The following is an 18,332-nucleotide window of genomic DNA, read 5'->3' on the forward strand; positions in this document are numbered from 1 at the left end:
CTTTGGGTTCTTGCTTTCAGGTTAGCTCAGAAAACACTAGTTTTGGGGTGCAAGAATTTCACCAGTGAGCATTTTTGGTGGTTACCATGTTACCAGAATAAATCTCACGGGACACTGCATTCTTCATTATTAGAAAGAACCTCAGCTTCCAGTGTGCAAACTCTAACCGGCAACTGAAGGCAGACCACCCCAGGGATGGAGTCAGCTCTGAGGGACACTGCTGCTCCTTCCTGCCCTGTCTTGTTATAGTGTCTTGGGTTGTCTGGGGAACCATCCCCATGGTGGCTGGGAGGTGTGCAGAGAGACTGTGGGGGCCACAGGTCTTCCTCATAGAATCCCACATGGAATTTAGTTTTAGATGTTCTGTCGTGGGGCCACTGGCTGCAGGAACTGCTGGGTTGTGCCTGCCAGGGACAGTCTGCAAGTGACTAGCCTCCCTGAGTGACCCTTCCACTTCTCTTCGTTAATCTGCAGCCAGCTCCAGCTCCAGGGGAAGGGAAGGATGACCTGGGCGGTGAGTTCACTGAGGAAACCATCAAGAATCTAGACGAAAACTACTATGACCCGTACTTTGACCCCGATTCCGACCCTAGCATCTCTCCGTCGGAGATAGGGCCAGGCATGCCCGCTAACCAGGACACCATCTATGAGGGGGTAAGAGACTCAGCTTCTCTCTGCATCTCAGGGCATCTAGGTGGATGGGAAAGGCCAGCACTTCTAGAAGTCTGAAGGTGACTGAAGGAGGTAAAAGTGTCATGGGCTGCCATGTATTTCAGCTATTAATTAATTAATTAACGAATGAAAGAATTAGAGACACTGTCTCACTATGTAGCCCTGACTGTCCAGAAACTCTTTATATAGATTAGGCTGGCCTGACACTCACAGAGATCCACCTGCCTCTGCCTCCCAAGTTCTGGGATGAAAGGCATGTGCTACCGTGCCTGACTGAGCTTCATTCTTTAAAGTAGCCTCTGTGGCTTCCATTACGGTCATCGCCTGACCAGGCCCGTACATACATGGCGAGGGGTAGGGATGAAAGGTCTATTCCAGCTTGCTCTCTTCCTTCCTGTCATGGGAGAGGTGCCTAGGTGCAGGCAACATCCTGGTTTTATACAAGTTTTGTGTCATGTAGATTTTCTGTTTCCTTTCTCTCTTCCATTTTTCCTCTGGAATCTTAACACCACCCCCACTCCCAGATTGGAGGACCCCGAGGTGAGAAAGGGCAAAAGGGAGAACCAGCCATCATTGAACCGGTAAGGATTTCTGTTGTTGCTGCTGCTGGTGGTGGTGGTGGTGGTGGTGTGTGTGTGTGTGTTTCTGACTTGCGGTAACCTCTGCCTAGCTCATAATGGTTTGTAGGGTGTGACCAGATTGTGGGTCCCACTGTCTGCCTACCAGGTCATTCAAGAAGCCAACACCCTCATATACTCTACATTCTCTATATCACAGACTTTTGGAAGAGGATCTGAGGATCAGGGAATATTCCAGAGCTTGGTCAAGGTGATAGATCAGAAGCATTTGTACCTGTAGAGAAGGCAGAGGGCCAGAGCACCCCTGCAGAGATTTCTTCAAAAGACACAGACAGTAAGAGTGAGGCTGGACCTAGGGCTGGGGGCGATTTCTAGTGTAGGTGGCAGGCAGGGGGACAGTTAGTTAAAGACGTCACCTCTCTGTGCCTTTTATACCTCCATTTGAGTCTGTTTGCCGAAACCACTGAAACAGGAAAGAGCTGAAGCCATAGCAAGGGGAAGTAAACAGTTTCGAGGTAAGAGTACCCTCTGAGTAAAGGCCCATGTCATTAGGCAGTGGAATTCTGGGTAAGTTAACACAAGGACTGTAAAGAATGTGTGATTGTGTGCAACCATGCTCCTGGGTCAGAGTTTTGTGAGAGCCTGGCCTGGGGTAGGGCAACCTTGTCCAGCTTGTTGCTGCGGCCTGCTTGGGTCTCAGAACTGTTGAGGTCAGGGCCTTGGCTCCAGAGAACGCAAAGCTGTGTGATTGGCTGGGCCGGGCTTGGTAGACATGGGAATGTGGACTCGGAATTGCTTTGCCTAGAGGAGCTGGCCACTGAGGTCATCCATCCTAGCATCCTGTGAGTACCCAAGGGAGGAAGCGCTCATCCTACATCATGGCCACTGCGAGGCTGAACAGCTGTTAGCTCCACTGCCAGGATCAGCTCCTGGGGCTGAGTTTATAATGTGACTTTGGGGCTTCCTAGGAGAAAGAACCAGCCTCAGAGGGCCCCACCCCCTTGCAGGGTAAGAGCCTTGCTTGGCAGTGCTTAGTAGGCCAGTGGGCCAGGGCAAGCTCCCTGGCTTGGCCTCTCCTGGCCAAAGGGAGCCTTGGATGGAAGCCTATTTCCGGTTCTAAGGGCTCTGCCTGCTACTTGTGCCCCTGGCTCCCCCTGGCAGTGAGCCTGGGAACACAAATCCTCTTCCCAGATTGCTTCCTAGATCTCTCTGTGGGTCCAAAGAAGAGAACCTTTACCCGAGTTTGTAGGATCAGGGCACAAATCAGGGCAGGGATTGCACACAGCAATGGGACAGAGCATAAGGTTAGCCCAACCTAAGGACCCAAGTTCATGCTCATAAGTAAAGCATCTTCAGGGACTGGAGCCGACTTATCCCCTGGAACTCATTTGGGGTTTATTCTCTTCCCACCAAAGCAAGACTGTAGCACAGATGGCCTCTCTGCCATGTTTAGAGCACCACCTCGGCTGGGCTTGGCTCCGGGGTGGACTGGGCCATCATCAGAAAAGGGGTCTCTTTCCTGAGTCAGGGCAGTGAGATTCCTGAGAAAGCAGGAACCTGAGACTATGTGGACATCAAGGTCGGTTCCCAGTTTTGCAAGTGGCTGGGTTGTACCTTTGAACAAGGCTTACTGAAGCTCATTGTTTGTAGAGTGGGCACCCCAATTGTGGGAGTAGAGGCGCATGTAGAGTCCCACTAGGGGGCTGCCATGAAGGAGGCTGTGGGTGAGGGTGGGTCAGAGACAGCACTGAACATAGAGGTAGTCCGCAGACACTCATCTCTAGATGGTCCAGTTCCTCTTCTCTGGGAACCATCTGGAGGCAGTTACAGAAGGGCCCCACCCCCATCTGATGCTTGCCTCTTTCCAGCTTCCTCAGAGTGTCCACAGGGCCTTCGGCGAGTCCCCATGGAGAAAGATACAAACATTTGGAATTGTCATCCTGGAGAATTGCCAGATGTCTTCACAGTCTCGGCCATACGTAAACAGATGGCGGCCCTGGGGACTGGTGGTGCACACCCTGTCTTGTGTTGGGGTGATTGCTATCCCTTGTCCCTTACACCTGTCCCACAGAATGGGTTTATAACTGCTGGGCACAGGGTCGGTGCATCCCTATATCCAGGAGGAACTGGCAGGCCTTTCCCAATGAGGTTAAACTCCTCTAATTTATTAATAAAACAAGGGGTTCCTCAAAAGGACAGATCTGGCTTGGCTGAGAGGAGGCAGCAATGTCTTTAGCATCAGCCCACACTGGGATCAGGGACCACTAAGTCCTGGTTTGTTACCTGTGGGGTCCCCAAGCCATTCCTGCTTTATCTTGTTCTGAGACTGTGTCTCAGATATCCCAGGCTGGGCTTGTATGTAGTTGAGGGTGAGTTTGGACTCCTGCTTCTTAGTCCTTCCTCTCCTGAGCCCTGGGATTATGGACCATACCCAGTAACTACAGTGCTGAAGTTCAAACCCCAGGCTCTGGCTGTGCTGGGCAGTCTCTGCCATGTGAGCCCCAGCCCCAGACTCTGTCGTTGCTTTTAGTTCTACTTAGCAGACAGATGGACCACCATTAAGGTTGGGAGCCGCAAATGACAGCACATACCTGTGATACCAGGGAGGTTGAGGCAGGAGGATCTGAACTCTGGGGTAGCCTGGGCTACAGAGTGAAAAGTAAACAATTACCTTACCTTCAGTTTGGCCAAGCCTGAGGGTTTCTGTTTCTGGGTTTTGTTTAACCATATGTATTTAAAGTAATAAAAGAGCACAGCTTTTTATTTGTGTGTGTGTGTGTGTGTGTGTGTGTGTGTATTTTGGTATGGGTGTGTGCAGTGGATATATGTACATGTATGCAGAGGTCAAAGATAGATGCCAATCAACTTCTCAGCTGCTCTCTACTTTATTTCCTAAAGATTAAAAAGAATGAATGTGGTGTCTGCTGCATATGTGCAGGTGCCCTCAGCATCCTGAAGAGGTCCCCTAGAATGAAGATGGCTGTGAGCTCAGTCATTGGCTAGACTGGGGGGATAGTGAGCTCCAGGGCACACACCACCATGATAGCTTTTAGTTTTTTGTTTATTTATTTTTTAATTTTTGAGATACTGGGGATCTAGACTCAGGTTCTCATGCTCCCACACTTTATTGACTGAGCCATCTCTGCATCCTGAGGGCAGGATGCTTAGATACTCCTCAAGTATATACGGTGAAGAGCTGAGTCTGCCACCCATTGTCACGGCCTTTCTTTGTGTGCCCGTGGGCAGCATGTGAACGGCTGTGTTGGGAATTAATGAGGGTGGCTGAGTTTATCTCTGACAGGCCACCAGCAAATGCAGGCCTGTAAGCCACAAAGACCGTCTCCTGTGTTTCTGAGCCTCTGTGCATTCAGTGGTGGGTTGGTCGGTGGTCGGTGGGGCACTGGGTAGGGATGGCATGCCTCGGAAGGCCATGAGACCAAAGCTGGTTCCTCTAGCCACAAGCCTTCCTTTTTATTCTGTCCTGGGGTGATCCAGGACTGGCCTCCTGGGAGCTCCAGCAATGCTGTCCCCCAGCCCCCCACCCACGCTCTGCAGAACAACAGTATGTGTATCTGGAAAGACAGCTGCTGTCTCCTGGGCCCTGCCAGTGGTTCCCCTTAATTTCCCTTCTCCACTTCTGAGTCTTCCCAGCTGCCTGTCAGAGGAAATGCGGAGTGGGAAGATGAGCCGCTTGGATGAGTTCTCTGTACATCGCACGCACAAATATTTCTCCTCCGTGCATCTGTGTAAACATGGTGTGCAGCTTCCCAGAGACCAGGAGGCCTCATAGGCACTGTGGATAAGGCGTGTGTGTGTGTGTGTGGGGGGTACTTTGCAGCGCCTGGTCAGTTGCACCTCATCTCACCCCCTACTCATTAGCCATGGTGACCAGCCTGCCAGGGCCTCACACCTCCATCTGCGAAGATCTTTTCGCTCGCCAAGACTAAGCCCAAGTTTGACAAGGGAGTTGTGTGCTTTCAGACACTTATCTGAGGCATTGTGGCATCCTTTATCCCAGGAGAATAGCCATTCCTTGTTTCCTTTGGCTGGGAGACTAGAAAGGGACTTGGCGCAGGGCCAAGGTCTCCAGCCATCTCCTCCATTATTCCTGCCATCTTGAGACCAAATATGGAGACACATCTATGTCTGTCCCACACGCAGCTAACCTGCACACATGCACGTGTCAAGACAGGCCCCTGCAGCTGTCTACCCAAAACCTGCCCCAGACTCTTGCGTACCAGCCCCACAGGCCCCTTGTGCTGATTTTTACCCTCCTCCCGTCATGCCCTAAGTGCAGATCCTCTGTCCTAATGTGTACGTGGGACTCAGAACATTCAAAATGTTCTGGATGGGTGGTGATAGGGAGACCAGGAGAAGTCTGGAGGCTCGTTTTGAAAGGGGACATCCAGAGATACAGCTCCCAGAGCAGAAAAGCTCTCCTTTCCAGATGGAGCCAATAGACAGTAGGAGGCTTTGTCCTCCTCTTGGGGTTGGACACGGCAAGGGCTAGGGACAGGATACCTGAGGGCCCAGGAATGATGGGAAGAGGACAGTTGTGGGTCAGGTGATGTCAGCAGGGTGCTGGGCAGGGAGGAGAGACTGAGTGTTCTGCCGGCTGGGGCAGGAGGCCTGACCACCCTCAGCCTCCTTCAGAACCTGGGTGCGTGGTCCATTCTCCCCTTGGGTAGCTGGATACTCTTCAGGTAGACGACAAAGACAGGAGTTGTGTTTGGGGACTGTTTTCTCATTCCAGAAAATTGTGGTGCTTTTGTCAAAATTGTGTTTGAGGGGAGCCGGTGGACCCCTGATCTCTGACTGGAGTCTGCTATGACTTGGAATGCGAAGATAGTCAGTGTGAGCTCTCAGCACAGGCCACTGCCCATGAGCCCTAGCAGGACTGACTGGCCTCTTGGCTGAGTGTTGTAAATCTATGGACTGCTGTCTACCCAGTTTGGAAGCAAGGTTGGGCCCCTGATCTCAGATGTCACCTTTCTCTTCTCCACAGGGCATGCTGATAGAGGGACCCCCTGGCCCCGAAGGCCCTGCCGTGAGTGTCTGCTTTTATTACCCTCCGACTTGTGGGAAGATATATGGGGGGGGGGAACCTCTGGGTTAGAAAGTTCGGTGCTCCCCACTTCTGCAGATGCCCAACCCGGTATCCCTTGCTCCTATTTCTGGTCTCACTTAACTAGAGGAGAAGGCCTTTGCCCTGATGCCAGTCTGAAACTCTGTCTTGACTATGTTCAATTCCAGGGTCTTCCGGGACCTCCAGGAACTACGGGTCCCACTGGCCAGATGGGTGACCCCGGAGAAAGGGTAAGAGGCCAGCTCGATTCTCAGACCATGTACTCTGGGGGTTGTCTACTTTTATTCTTTCTTCCCTCCTTCCTCCCTGCTCTGGCTGTGTATCGTTTTTCAATGTAGAGATGACAGGAAGAACAAGTGCTCCTTCCCCATCCCACGTCAACCCTCGGAGTTTTATGGCTTGGCTGTCACCTGGCCCTGTGCCAGGATGGTTAGAACCCACCTGGGTCCAGAGGCAGCCAGCAGTCAGCCCCAAGCCCTCAGCAGTATCTCCAACCTACGTCGGTGGCCCCAAGTGTCATTTTAAGTGAGAGCTTGGGTGCTTCCCCTGGGCCTCGCCGGAGCAGCTGCTCACCTGGGGCCTGCATTAGTTCTCACACTAGCCCTTCTTGTTAGAAATCAAGCCACCGGCTGGGGAGGTTTGTTCTGGGTGGGATGTAAGCCATGCCATGGCACTGTGAGCTTCTCCTGATGCTTAGTGGTAGGGTCCCTGCCCTGAAGCCTGTGCGTCTCTGAACCCCCTCCTCCCTTTCTTTCTTTCCTTTTTGCTGGCTCATCTAATTAATATCATCATTAAAAATCAGACAGCCAAGTTGTAGATGACGATATGTATATGTGTGGTAAAGACAGGCATTTGCCCCTGATTCTTGGACCAGCACAGTAAGGTGTTCAAGCAGGAAGTGAAAAGGCAGGTTATGGTGTGGTCACATGATAGAGTGTCCTGCAGTATGCTCTCCTGGCTAGGGCCCCTTCAAGGCAGTGGTTGGGATATCATGATGGTTGGATAATGCTGGGTAATGGTAAGGTTAGGTGGCTGTAGATACAAAAAAGCCCGAGAAGGGTTCTGGATGTTGGCTGTAGAGATGACCAACCTCATGGGAAGGATGGAAGGAGCCGACATGGAATGAGAGGTGACAAGCCAGCATTGTGGGGAGCACCCTAAGTTGGACACTTACAGGGTGGGACCAAAACCTCTTTGTGAACCATCTCGGCTGTAAAAGGGGCTCATTTTGCAAGGCTGGATGACCCCTGAGAGAGAAGGGAGGCAGGGGCGTCCAGTGAGACCGCCTACCACAATGTCTTTTTCAGCCTGGGCTTTAGAGCCCAGAGCAGGTGGCTGTGAGGGTGTCAGGGTGACCAGCCCTCTGAGATAGCAGGAAGAACACGTGCCTGTGATACTCAGGGAACTAAATGCCCTTCTGGGATGTCCCCTCACTAGCTCTGTAAAACATTAAAGCAAAATCAATTCTGCTGAAGACTCTTCTGGCCTGGCCTCCTCCGAACTTGGAAGTTGTAAGGGTGGGTGTCCCTGCTAGTTGGATTCAGTTTGGGGGTCCGAATTTACTTCGTAAGTAGGCCTGATCTCTCTGTCACGTCCTCTGCCCCTGTAAGCCAGGGACTGAAAAATGTTCTTGAACGTACTTAAAGTTGTGCTCCTGTGGATGGCCATTCCGTCTCCTGGCACCTATCTCTGGGTCTGTCCAAGTGACTGGGTGCTCAATCCTACCCTGCAGTCCCTGACAGCAGCATTCAGAGCTGAGGACTGGATGGGGATGAACACCTTCCTCATTCAGTCAGGAGAGCTTGGGGCTGCACTTCTCGCTCCCTGTTCTGGGACAGCAGGGGCAACTCGGAGGATGCAAGCTGGCCCCCACCTTTCTCAAGCCTCCAGCCTACAACTAGACACAATCTAACTCAGCTCCCTCGTGCCCTCATCCCCACAGCCCCCTCTCATGTTGCTTCTTTCTAGAACATTCCGTGCTATGGAGTCTTGTGTTGCTCTGGGCTTGCCTTGCCCGTTTTCTGACCTCTCATTTTCACACTGCTGCTGGGCTCTGTCCCTTTCTCTTCTGACCAGTTTTCTCTTCTCCCTGTCTGCAGGGTCCCCCTGGGCGCCCAGGTCTTCCGGGGGCTGATGGCTTGCCTGGTCCTCCAGGAACCATGCTCATGCTGCCGGTGAGTACCTTTAACTGGGGCGAGGGGCCACAGTGGGTGGTTCCTGGAAGGGGTAGGTGTGTAAGGATTTGCAGTGTCCCAGGGTCTGGGTGGGGTATTTCAGCTGTTGAGGGTATTATAACCCAGTCTATCATTGGCACCAGCAGGAGAAAGGAAAGTCCCACTCTCTTGCTGAGGCTCCTGGGGAAGCCTGCTGCAATTCTTTTCGACAATGGCTAGACTCCCGTCTCCCTAAAGAATCAACCAGTGATTGTGGGTGGGAGAAAAGCAGGCACTTCATTGGAAGCTATTGGTGTGTTCAGATATTATCTAGAACCTTCTAGATGCTGCTTCCCACTGCAGTTAATCCTAAGTAATAGGAACGAAGCCCAGACTCACATTCTCTGTGTCTTGGACAAGAAGAGAATAGTTCCTCAGGCCATTCATTCAGAGCTGAAGAACTTGGAGCTCAGAGAGAGGCTGAAGGCCAGCCTGGCTCCAGGATCCCAAATCCAGACGTTTCTTACACACCTATATCCTGGTAGCCAGCACCCAACCACTTCTGCTGGCACTGGGGTGTCTGCGATTACAGGAGTCCATGAAGGGAGGGGTATATTTCCTATTCATCCCCAGGAGAAAAAATGGGGCCTTTGCAGAGGTACCCTCAGGATGGAGGGGTCTAGGTAGGTCATAGCTAACAACAAACTTGGGTAAGTGAAGGAGTTAGAACCAGGCAGAGCTGGACCAGCCCCTCAGCCACCTTGACCTTAACTATTTTCTTTCACCTGCCTCTCCCTTACAGTGCCTGAGTCCCAAGTCCTCAGGACTGTGTCTCAGCACTGTGTCCTTAAGACTGTGTCCTAGCACTGTGTCCTTAGAACTGTGTCCTAGCACTGTGTCCTTAGGACTGTGTCCTAGCGCTGTGTCCTTAGGACTGTGTCCTAGCACTGTGTCCTTAGGACTGTGTCCTAGCGCTGTGTCCTTAGGACTGTGTCCTAGCACTGTGTCCTTAGGACTGTGTCTCAGCACTGTGTCCTTAGGACTGTGTCCTGGCACTGTGTCCTTAGAACTGTGTCCTAGCACTGTGTCCTAGCACTGTGTCCTTAGGACTGTGTCCTCAGCACTGTGCCCTCAGGACTGTGTTCTCAGCACTGTGCCCTCAGGACTGTGTCCTCAGCACTGTGTTCTCGGCACTGTGCCTTCAGGACTGTGCCCTCAGGACTGTGTCCTCAGCACTGTGCCCTCAGCACTGTGCTCTCAGCACTGTGCTCTCAGCACTGTGCTCTCAGGACTGTGTTCTCAGGACTGTGCTCTCAGCACTGTGTTCTCAGCACTGTGTTCTCAGCACTGTGCCCTCAGCACTGTGCCCTCAGCACTGTGCTCTCAGGACTGTGTTCTCAGCACTGTGCTCTCAGGACTGTGTTCTCAGGACTGTGCCCTCAGCACTGTGCCCTCAGGACTGTGCTCTCAGGACTGTGCTCTCAGGACTGTGTTCTCAGGACTGTGCTCTCAGGACTGTGCTCTCAGCACTGTGTTCTCAGCACTGTGCTCTCAGCACTGTGCTCTCAGCACTGTGCTCTCAGGACTGTGCCCTCAGCACTGTGCTCTCAGGACTGTGTTCTCAGCACTGTGCTCTCATCACTGTGCTCTCAGCACTGTGCCCTCAGCACTGTGCTCTCAGCACTGTGCCCTCAGCACTGTGCCCTCAGCACTGTGCCCTCAGCACTGTGTTCTCAGCACTGTGCCCTCAGCACTGTGCCCTCAGCACTGTGCCCTCAGCACTGTGCTCTCAGCACTGTGCTCTCAGCACTGTGCTCTCAGGACTGTGTTCTCAGGACTGTGCTCTCAGCACTGTGCTCTCAGGACTGTGTTCTCAGGACTGTGTTCTCAGCACTGTGTTCTCAGCACTGTGCCCTCAGCACTGTGCTCTCAGGACTGTGTTCTCAGCACTGTGCTCTCAGGACTGTGTTCTCAGGACTGTGTTCTCAGCACTGTGTTCTCAGCACTGTGCCCTCAGCACTGTGCTCTCAGGACTGTGTTCTCAGCACTGTGCTCTCATCACTGTGCTCTCAGCACTGTGCCCTCATCACTGTGCTCTCAGGACTGTGTTCTCAGCACTGTGCTCTCAGGACTGTGCTCTCAGCACTATTCTTGCAGCACAGTGATCTAGAGACAGCTGGTATGAAGGAGCAGTTTTTCTCTCAGAGAGCAGATGCTAAAGCATTGGATATTTGGAAAGCACACTCTCTTCCTAAGGTCTCAGAACAAGAGTGCCAACTGCACTTTACCCCCAGGATGCCTGTTGCCCTGCAGGAGTCCTACCATGGAACCAGGGTGTCCCCTGCAGGTCCCTTGGACCTGGCCTAGTTTCTTTGGTCCTTGGCTACTCTGCAGTGATGAGGATCTGTGGTTCATCAGGTGCAAAGCAACAGAGGTTCAACGTCCTTTGTGGGCACAGGGCAGGTTTCAGGTGTCCAAGGCAAAGGCTGACAGGAGGGGCTGTGACATGTGGACCAGGGTCGTGTGCACACAGGTTCTGGGACTGTTCATGGGCTTTACACGTAAGGCTCACGAGACCCACCCTGCCCTGTGGTCAGAGTGGGTGCCTTGTTACATCTCAAGTAACTCTTCACATTACTCTTGCAGTTCCGGTTTGGAGGTGGTGGCGACGCAGGTTCTAAGGGCCCCATGGTCTCTGCCCAGGAGTCCCAGGCCCAGGCAATCCTCCAGCAAGCCAGGGTAGGTGATGTGGACCCCTGGGGACCCGTGTGACAGAGCTTTTCCCTGGTGGCTGCAGAGACTGAATAATTGTCCCACAGTTTGCCTGGTCAGAAACCTAAAGAAGGTTGGGTCCTCATGTTCAGCTGGAGATTGTGAAAGCTTACAGAGAGTTTTCAGGGGTGTCCTGTCCACAATTAGGGGTAAGAGGCCCTGGGCCTCTGCAGCTTGTCTAGCCAAGTGAACCCTTCTTCAGCCTATGCAGACACTCATCTCTGTGCCAAACCTTGCAGTTGGGACTAGACACAGGGAAAGGAATTACTCAGGGATCCAGGTGGGGGTGCCAGGTGGTTGAATTGGGCTTTTATGGCTGGGGTTGGGATTGAGTGCAAGGCCAGACCCTAGGAGAAAGCTCCCAGATCCAAGGTCCCCTAATCTGGGCCCTGAATCTTCCATGGACCCCCAAGGCTCTTGCACTGGGTCCAGGATCTCTCACATTGACCCCAAGCTCACTGAGGTGAATGCCAGGTATTTTCCTCCATCACTCTCTTGCTGATTTGGCTGGGTCGGCTGGCCAGGGAGCGTCAGGAATCCATCCGTTTTTGCCTTCCCAGTACTGGGGATGGAGACACATGCTGGAACATCTGGCTTTTCAACTCGGGAGTCCTAGCTCAGATTCTCATGTTTGTATGGCAAGCAGTTTACCAGCTGAGTCATCTCCCGAGTCCCCAGATTATTTTAAAATACAAAATAATCTTCCAAAGTTAGCATGGCACTGTGGTAGGGGTTGTAACCCTGTAACAGAGCAGCTCTTTGGGAGACAAGTTGAACCTGTGGATTGGTTGGCAGGAGCCACACCAAGTAGGAAGAGAGTCAGTGCATGACTGAGATAACCCAGGCCCCACAGGCTCTCCCACGCACCCTACACACCCCTCTTGCTGTTGAGAGTATTTTGAGCCTCTTTCAGAAATGAAGTCTAAAGTACGTAAGGGAAATTAGGTCTCAGCCCAGCCCAGGAAGAGAAATTATATTTCAGACTTGGTACAGGGTGGTTCACCTCTCCCACAGGGCTACAAATAGAGGAAGGCTTTGGGGACCCTACCCACAGTGGGGCATCAGGGTAGCACTAACCTCTCTACCTCTGTGCCCTCCTTCCCTGTGGAGGTGCTGAGAGCCCTAAATTGGGTCAGCGAGGCCTTCTCTGAGAATGGAGTCTTTTCTGTCCTAGGCTCTTTTTCCTCGTGAGCATGTGTCACGCCAGAAAACTAGGACAGGCCAGCCATAGTCTTTTTCTGACCTCCTTCTCTTTTCTTTACAGCTGGCACTGAGGGGACCAGCTGGTCCAATGGGTCTCACCGGGAGACCTGGCCCCATGGTGAGTGGTCCGCTGGGCTGGGGCCAGTTGAAGGAGCACATTGGCTGGGCCAGCACCTTTGTTCCCAGCTGGGAGCCAGCTCTGACAGGTGGCCTATTGGAGCTGTTCCTTCCCTTTGTGGGAGCAGGGTCAGGAGGGTAGCTGTGTTCAAGGTCACTTGAAGTTTTGGGAGATTCCTCGGAAATAGCCCTCGGTTTAATTATGCTCAGGAGACTCCCTCCCCACATCTGCATTTGGCTCCAAACTCTCCCTGGGAAGGACAGGCTCTAGGCTACCCCACTTTGTCTATCACAGGGCACACAGTAAGTAGGGAGACTGCTGTACTAGAGACCTGGAGACGTCCCCAGAGACAGACCTTATGCCTGTGCTGGCTGCACTTTGGGCTCATGAGGAGTCAGCCTCTGTCCTTTAGTGGTCTTCTTCCTTACAGTTCTGTCCCAGCATCAGAGGTAACCCCAGGGCTGGGAAAAGCACAGGGTTGCAGTCTTAACCTGGCAGGCTTAGGTGCCTCAGCTCAGCCTCCTCTCGGGCTTCACAGCAGAGCAGGAATGTTATGTAGTTAGGGACCCTCAACTGTCACCGAGTGTCAAATACATGCTGTGGGCACTGGGACTAGGACCTTACAAGAACACAGCCACCTCCCGGCCCTCCAGAGCTGAGGACCGAACCCAGAGCCTTGAACTTGCTAAGAAAATGCTCTCTCACTGAGCTAAATCCCCAACTCTAAGGACACATGATTCCTATGCCATTGGGCCCCTGGCTGACTTTGACAGGCTACCACCTAGCCCCAGGCCTGGCCTCAGTGCCCTGCAGCCAGGAGGTGAGGCCAGTCTCCCAGGAGGTCTGAACTTGAACTAGTTCATAGGCTGTGCACTGTCTTCCCAGATAGGGGCTGTCACAAATCATGGGCCAGCTTGTCCTGGGGGAGAGAAACCTCTTAAGACTCTATGGGCTATGTGAGCCCCATCTCCTGTTTCTACTAAGCACCAGGAAGAGACCCTGGCAGCTGCAGGTCTCTCTGCCTCCTAGAACTCATGTTCTTATCTTTGTCACCGTAGGCATGCTAGCCTTGTGACATGGGCTGCCTGCCTGCTCCGCACACAGCATCCTTATGTCACTTGTTTGAGTGCACACTGATTTGATACTGTCTCCCTAGGGTCCTCCTGGGAGCGGAGGCTTGAAGGGTGAGCCAGGAGACATGGGACCTCAGGTACGTGTGAACCTACCTCTGTTCTCAGGAAGGTGGCTCCTGGTTGTTGCTGGTGGCCCAGTTGCTCACACTTCTTTAACAAAAGCAGGGAGAATTGTTACTTGATACCATAGAGCAAGCGCTTTGAGCTATCTGTTGCTAGACTTCACCAAGGGAGTACCCCCAAGATACCCACATGTGAGCAACTCGAACAGCAAGCCTTAGGCTAGGTTGACATGCATGGGATGAGTTTTCTCCTTCTTTAGCACGTCCTGATGCTTTGTCCTCTGGTTTCTGGCAGGGTCCTCGAGGTGTGCAAGGCCCACCCGGTCCAACAGGGAAGCCTGGAAGACGGGTAAGTGCTTGGTGCTAAGACCATGTGGTATGGGACAGCATCCATGCCCGGCCCTTTAGGTCACAGCAGGAGCGGGACTCACGGTGTTCATTGTTGATAGTGGCCCTTGTCTTTGGGGACACCTTGTGCCTTCTCTCCAGAAATGGCTATCTCAGCTCTGCACAGGTCTCTCTTCAGCCCACTAGCCTCTTGGGATTTCCTGTTGAGAACGCTGTCCTCCTGGATGGATCCAGCTGTTTTCCTTAGGCACACAGCTGCTACAAGGTGCCACCCTGTTAAAAAGTGATGACCGCACACCAGGAAGGCTAGAAGAGTCTTAGTTAACCTGACCTGTCCCAACAACAGACCCTCTTATCATGTGTTACATGTGGAGATCAAAGCTGCCACTGTCCACACAGCCTCTGTCCCTGACCATGAGCTCATGGGCAACAACCCCAACCCATGATCAGGCATCTACAGGAGCCAGGAAAAAAAAGGCTGGTGTGCCTTGCTAGTGAGCAGGAGTTTGGCAGGGAGTCTCTGTCCCCCCTGTAACTCCCCCCAGAGTTACTGTAGCCTTTACAACAGACTCTGAAGGCCCAGGCTTGGAGCCTTCATTCCCATGGCAATCAATTGGGTACCCTCGGTTTGCCCTTAAATGTTTTCCTAGGATGGGAAGCAGCAAGTGGGAGCGTGGACAAATATAGGTGACCAGCTGGTCATGCAATGCAGACCCTACCTCTAGGTTGATGTGTTGTCTGAATGGGACACACAGCCTCTGGACCAGTCTCATACTTGCTTAGGTAGATTGAGAGAGGCCTTTATCTCTTCCATCTTTGGTCTTTAATTTTCTTCCCAGTGGTAGTAAAGAGCTGAGCTTCTCCATGGTTGTCAGCAGCGTGTCACTGGATCCAGAAAAGCAAGCTCCCTGCACCAGATCTCCATCTCATCATATTCCACAAGCCTAGGACAGGCAGCATCAGGCTCCTGGGGCAAATCCCAATGAGACAAACATTACACTTTTATTCGCCAGCCAGTAGTGTGGCATGGCATTGGGGCTGTCGGACTGGGTCTCCTGTCCAGTCTTGTGACAGTGGACAATCACCCTTGGCTGGAGTGCTTTCTGTGGTTATCTCTCTTGGCTTGGTTTACTGGGAAGCTGTTCCCAGAGGATGTGGCGAGCCGCCTTTTCTTCCATATGGACTGATTGTCTCCTCTGTTCCAGGGCCGTGCTGGGAGTGATGGAGCCAGAGGCATGCCTGGACAAACAGGCCCCAAGGTAGGCTGTCACCCATATATTCACCATTGTCCCTGATGTCATGTTGATGACATAACCACCATGTTTGGTGACTGTGCCTCTAGGGAGTTGCTTACTCACTTTGATGAGCCCCCTCTGGTGTGTGTTGAGATGCCAGATGTATAGGTGAGATTCAGTCTCCTTAAAGGGGCAGGTTCCCTGTTCCTGTGGACAGTGAGTGTGGTGGGGTAGATCCAGGGGGAAGCCCTTGGGAGTGTGCAGGTGAGCAGGCCACAGCCTTAGCACTTGGGTGGCCGGATGACCTCAGGTTTATGGGACATGAGTTTTCCTGCCCTGCCTTGGGAAGTCAAGACTCAGGCCTTGTGGAGATGAGTAGACACACTCTGTGCATGAGCAGGATGCTTCTGTGCGTGCCCAGGACTCATGTAGACATATGACAACTTTTTCCCCCTGATGCTGTAGATCCTGGGTTCATCCCTCTTCCCATGACCCTGAATGGACTCTCTCCCACATACCTGAGTCACCTGGAACTGTCACTGCTCAGTACATCTGTGCTGGGTCCCCTGTTCCACAGTCTCACTTCCTGTGACCCCCCACATTAATGAACAAAGAGGGCTATGGGTGATAGAAGACTCGCTGTTCTGTCAAACAGTTTGTGATCTCTTAACTACAAAGTCATGAAAAGCCCCCATACCCTACTCTGATTTCATCCTACCTGGGTTGAACACCCACGCAATGGGATGCTGATGCTGGGCTTTATAAGGCTGGGAGGCAGGAGCCAGCGTCCCTGCAGGTAAAGATGCTGGGGTCTCCATCCGTGAGTGTGAGCCCTGGTGTGTGACAGCCCTCAGGACACAAGACTGCAGCCATCAGGTCCATGGAAATGTTCCTGCAAGGGAAGGCACAGAGCAAATGCAGCCATGCTGACTTTGCAATAGCCACATTTCCAAGGATGTCCTGGCCTTTGGCTTGGGGACAACGGTGCTCCTGCATTCCTAGCCCCTGCTTTGCTTGGGGAGAGGAGGTAGCATATACAAACTCCACAGTGGCCTGAGGCAGGAGAAGGCCATGAGAAGGCCCTGGGTCCAGGGTGTTGAGTTAAGGATACCTCTAGGTCCTACTGGGTGTGGGTTGTTTGATGCAGCTCTCTTGTCCTTGCAGGGTGACCGTGGCTTTGATGGTTTGGCTGGGTTGCCAGGAGAGAAAGGCCACAGAGTGAGTATCTGCTGTGGGATTTGGGGAGGGTCTTTTCCTTCCAACAGCCTCGGGTTCCTTAAATGGGGCCAGGTTCCTCCACTTCATTGTCTTTGTATGAAGTGCTCTGGCTGTTCACAGAATTGAACCCCTGGAATAGAATCATTGTTGATGGAGACCTAGTCAGGAGAAGTTGGATTTCCTACCTGAGGCTTATGAGCATGCCCAGCAGGCACCTCACACCACGGTGTCATGGGCGGGGGTGGGGGGGGGCAGAGAAGTGAGGGAAAACACGTGCAAGAACTAGTTTTAGAATCTTTTAGGAGTCACTTTCTACCTAAGGGAGGCTTCACATTCGTGGAAAATCTGAACAGCTATCACATGCAAGCTGTAAAGTCAGGACACTAAGGCTGTCGCCTCAGGAAGGTGGGACAGTCTCAAGAGCCTGCTGCTAAGGATAGCTAGGTTTGGGCCACCATGGTGCCTGCCCACCTTTCTCACCTCTAGTTGGGAGTGGTTCTCTCTCTTACTTGCTGCTTTTCCTTAAAATGGATGTATTTGTCAAATGTATCATTTTGAGGACATCCAGGCACACATGTATATGTGTATACACATGTACACATATACCTTCACAGACATGCACACCAAGGCACAAGAACACATATTTACCCATACACGCATATACATATTCACAGGCCTACACATATATATATATACACGCATACAAACATGGAGACATATATGCAAGCATAATCACTTAGGACCCAGAAACAAATGCACACATTCACAAGCACATGCACATACAGGCATATACACACAGACATAGGCATATAGACACCCATATACATATACATGTACATATATACATGTACATATACATGAGCACACATGTATGCAAACATGGGCACAGATTTTTATACTTACTCAGTCATACACAGACATGGGCATACATGCATGTATAATACCTTCAGGTAATCCGTGCACATGCGCGCACACACACACACACACACACACACACACACACACACACGGGTGAAACAATATAATCATGCCTACACATGGACAGAAACATGTGCACATATAGGAACATGGGTATAAAGTATGCAGATATGGGTATCACAGTGAAAAATGTCTGTGCTCCGTATACACTGAATAGCATCTGCTAGAAATCACCCACAGCTGCCACGTCTATGCTGTCTCGTAATTACCTGAAAACAAGCTCACAGTCATCAGTGGTGAGGGGTTGGGAGGGGTGTGCAGTCCTTCGACCAAATAATGAGAGTACACATTGAGTGCGTGCTATAGGCAAGACTGGGAATTGCAGGTTTACCTGAGGTGACATCAGCTCTGACCCTCAGGGATTCTTGGTCCAAGGTGGTCCTATCTGTGGTGCCCTCCCCCACACGGAATGCACAATGTGTCTGCCTGTCTGTGGCTCCTGCGAAACCTGCTTAGGTGCTCAGTCTGGTGATTCTGCCACTGGCCAGGTATCCAGATGGGACTTGAATGCAAGGCTCTTGGCCGGCCATTATGCTGAGCACTCCTCCCAGGGGAACTAGCCTGCAAGACTGAAGGTGTTCAGGGTTAGAATTAAGAGGACAGAAAAGGGGGGTTGGGACAGTTGTGGAGAAGCTGCTCTGCAGTGGTTAACATTGACCGTGGTTGACTTTCTAGGGTGACCCTGGTCCTTCTGGCCCGCCGGGACTCCCAGGAGATGATGGAGAAAGGGTACGTATCTCTCAGCATCCTTTTCTCTGAGTTTACACTGGAGAACT

At 52.1% G+C, this 18,332-nt stretch overlaps 1 protein-coding gene across 2 annotated transcripts in view; it reads left to right on the forward strand.

The window, feature by feature from the left end:
* Positions 1 to 18,332, forward strand: part of COL5A1 (collagen type V alpha 1 chain) — a 148,762-nt gene that overhangs the window by 62,924 nt on the left and 67,506 nt on the right. For both annotated transcript variants that reach the window (XM_080927437.1, XM_080927438.1), the window contains exons 8-19: positions 475 to 654; positions 1,197 to 1,253; positions 6,256 to 6,297; positions 6,504 to 6,566; positions 8,436 to 8,510; positions 11,136 to 11,228; positions 12,526 to 12,582; positions 13,739 to 13,792; positions 14,073 to 14,126; positions 15,331 to 15,384; positions 16,525 to 16,578; positions 18,232 to 18,285. In XM_080927437.1, coding sequence (XP_080783563.1) covers positions 475 to 654; positions 1,197 to 1,253; positions 6,256 to 6,297; positions 6,504 to 6,566; positions 8,436 to 8,510; positions 11,136 to 11,228; positions 12,526 to 12,582; positions 13,739 to 13,792; positions 14,073 to 14,126; positions 15,331 to 15,384; positions 16,525 to 16,578; positions 18,232 to 18,285 — 837 coding nt within the window. The remainder of the gene's footprint in view (positions 1 to 474; positions 655 to 1,196; positions 1,254 to 6,255; positions 6,298 to 6,503; positions 6,567 to 8,435; positions 8,511 to 11,135; positions 11,229 to 12,525; positions 12,583 to 13,738; positions 13,793 to 14,072; positions 14,127 to 15,330; positions 15,385 to 16,524; positions 16,579 to 18,231; positions 18,286 to 18,332) is intronic.

The sequence above is a fragment of the Micromys minutus genome (assembly GCF_963924665.1).
Source record: "Micromys minutus genome assembly, chromosome: 13".
In the NCBI taxonomy this organism is placed as follows: Eukaryota; Metazoa; Chordata; class Mammalia; order Rodentia; family Muridae; genus Micromys; species Micromys minutus.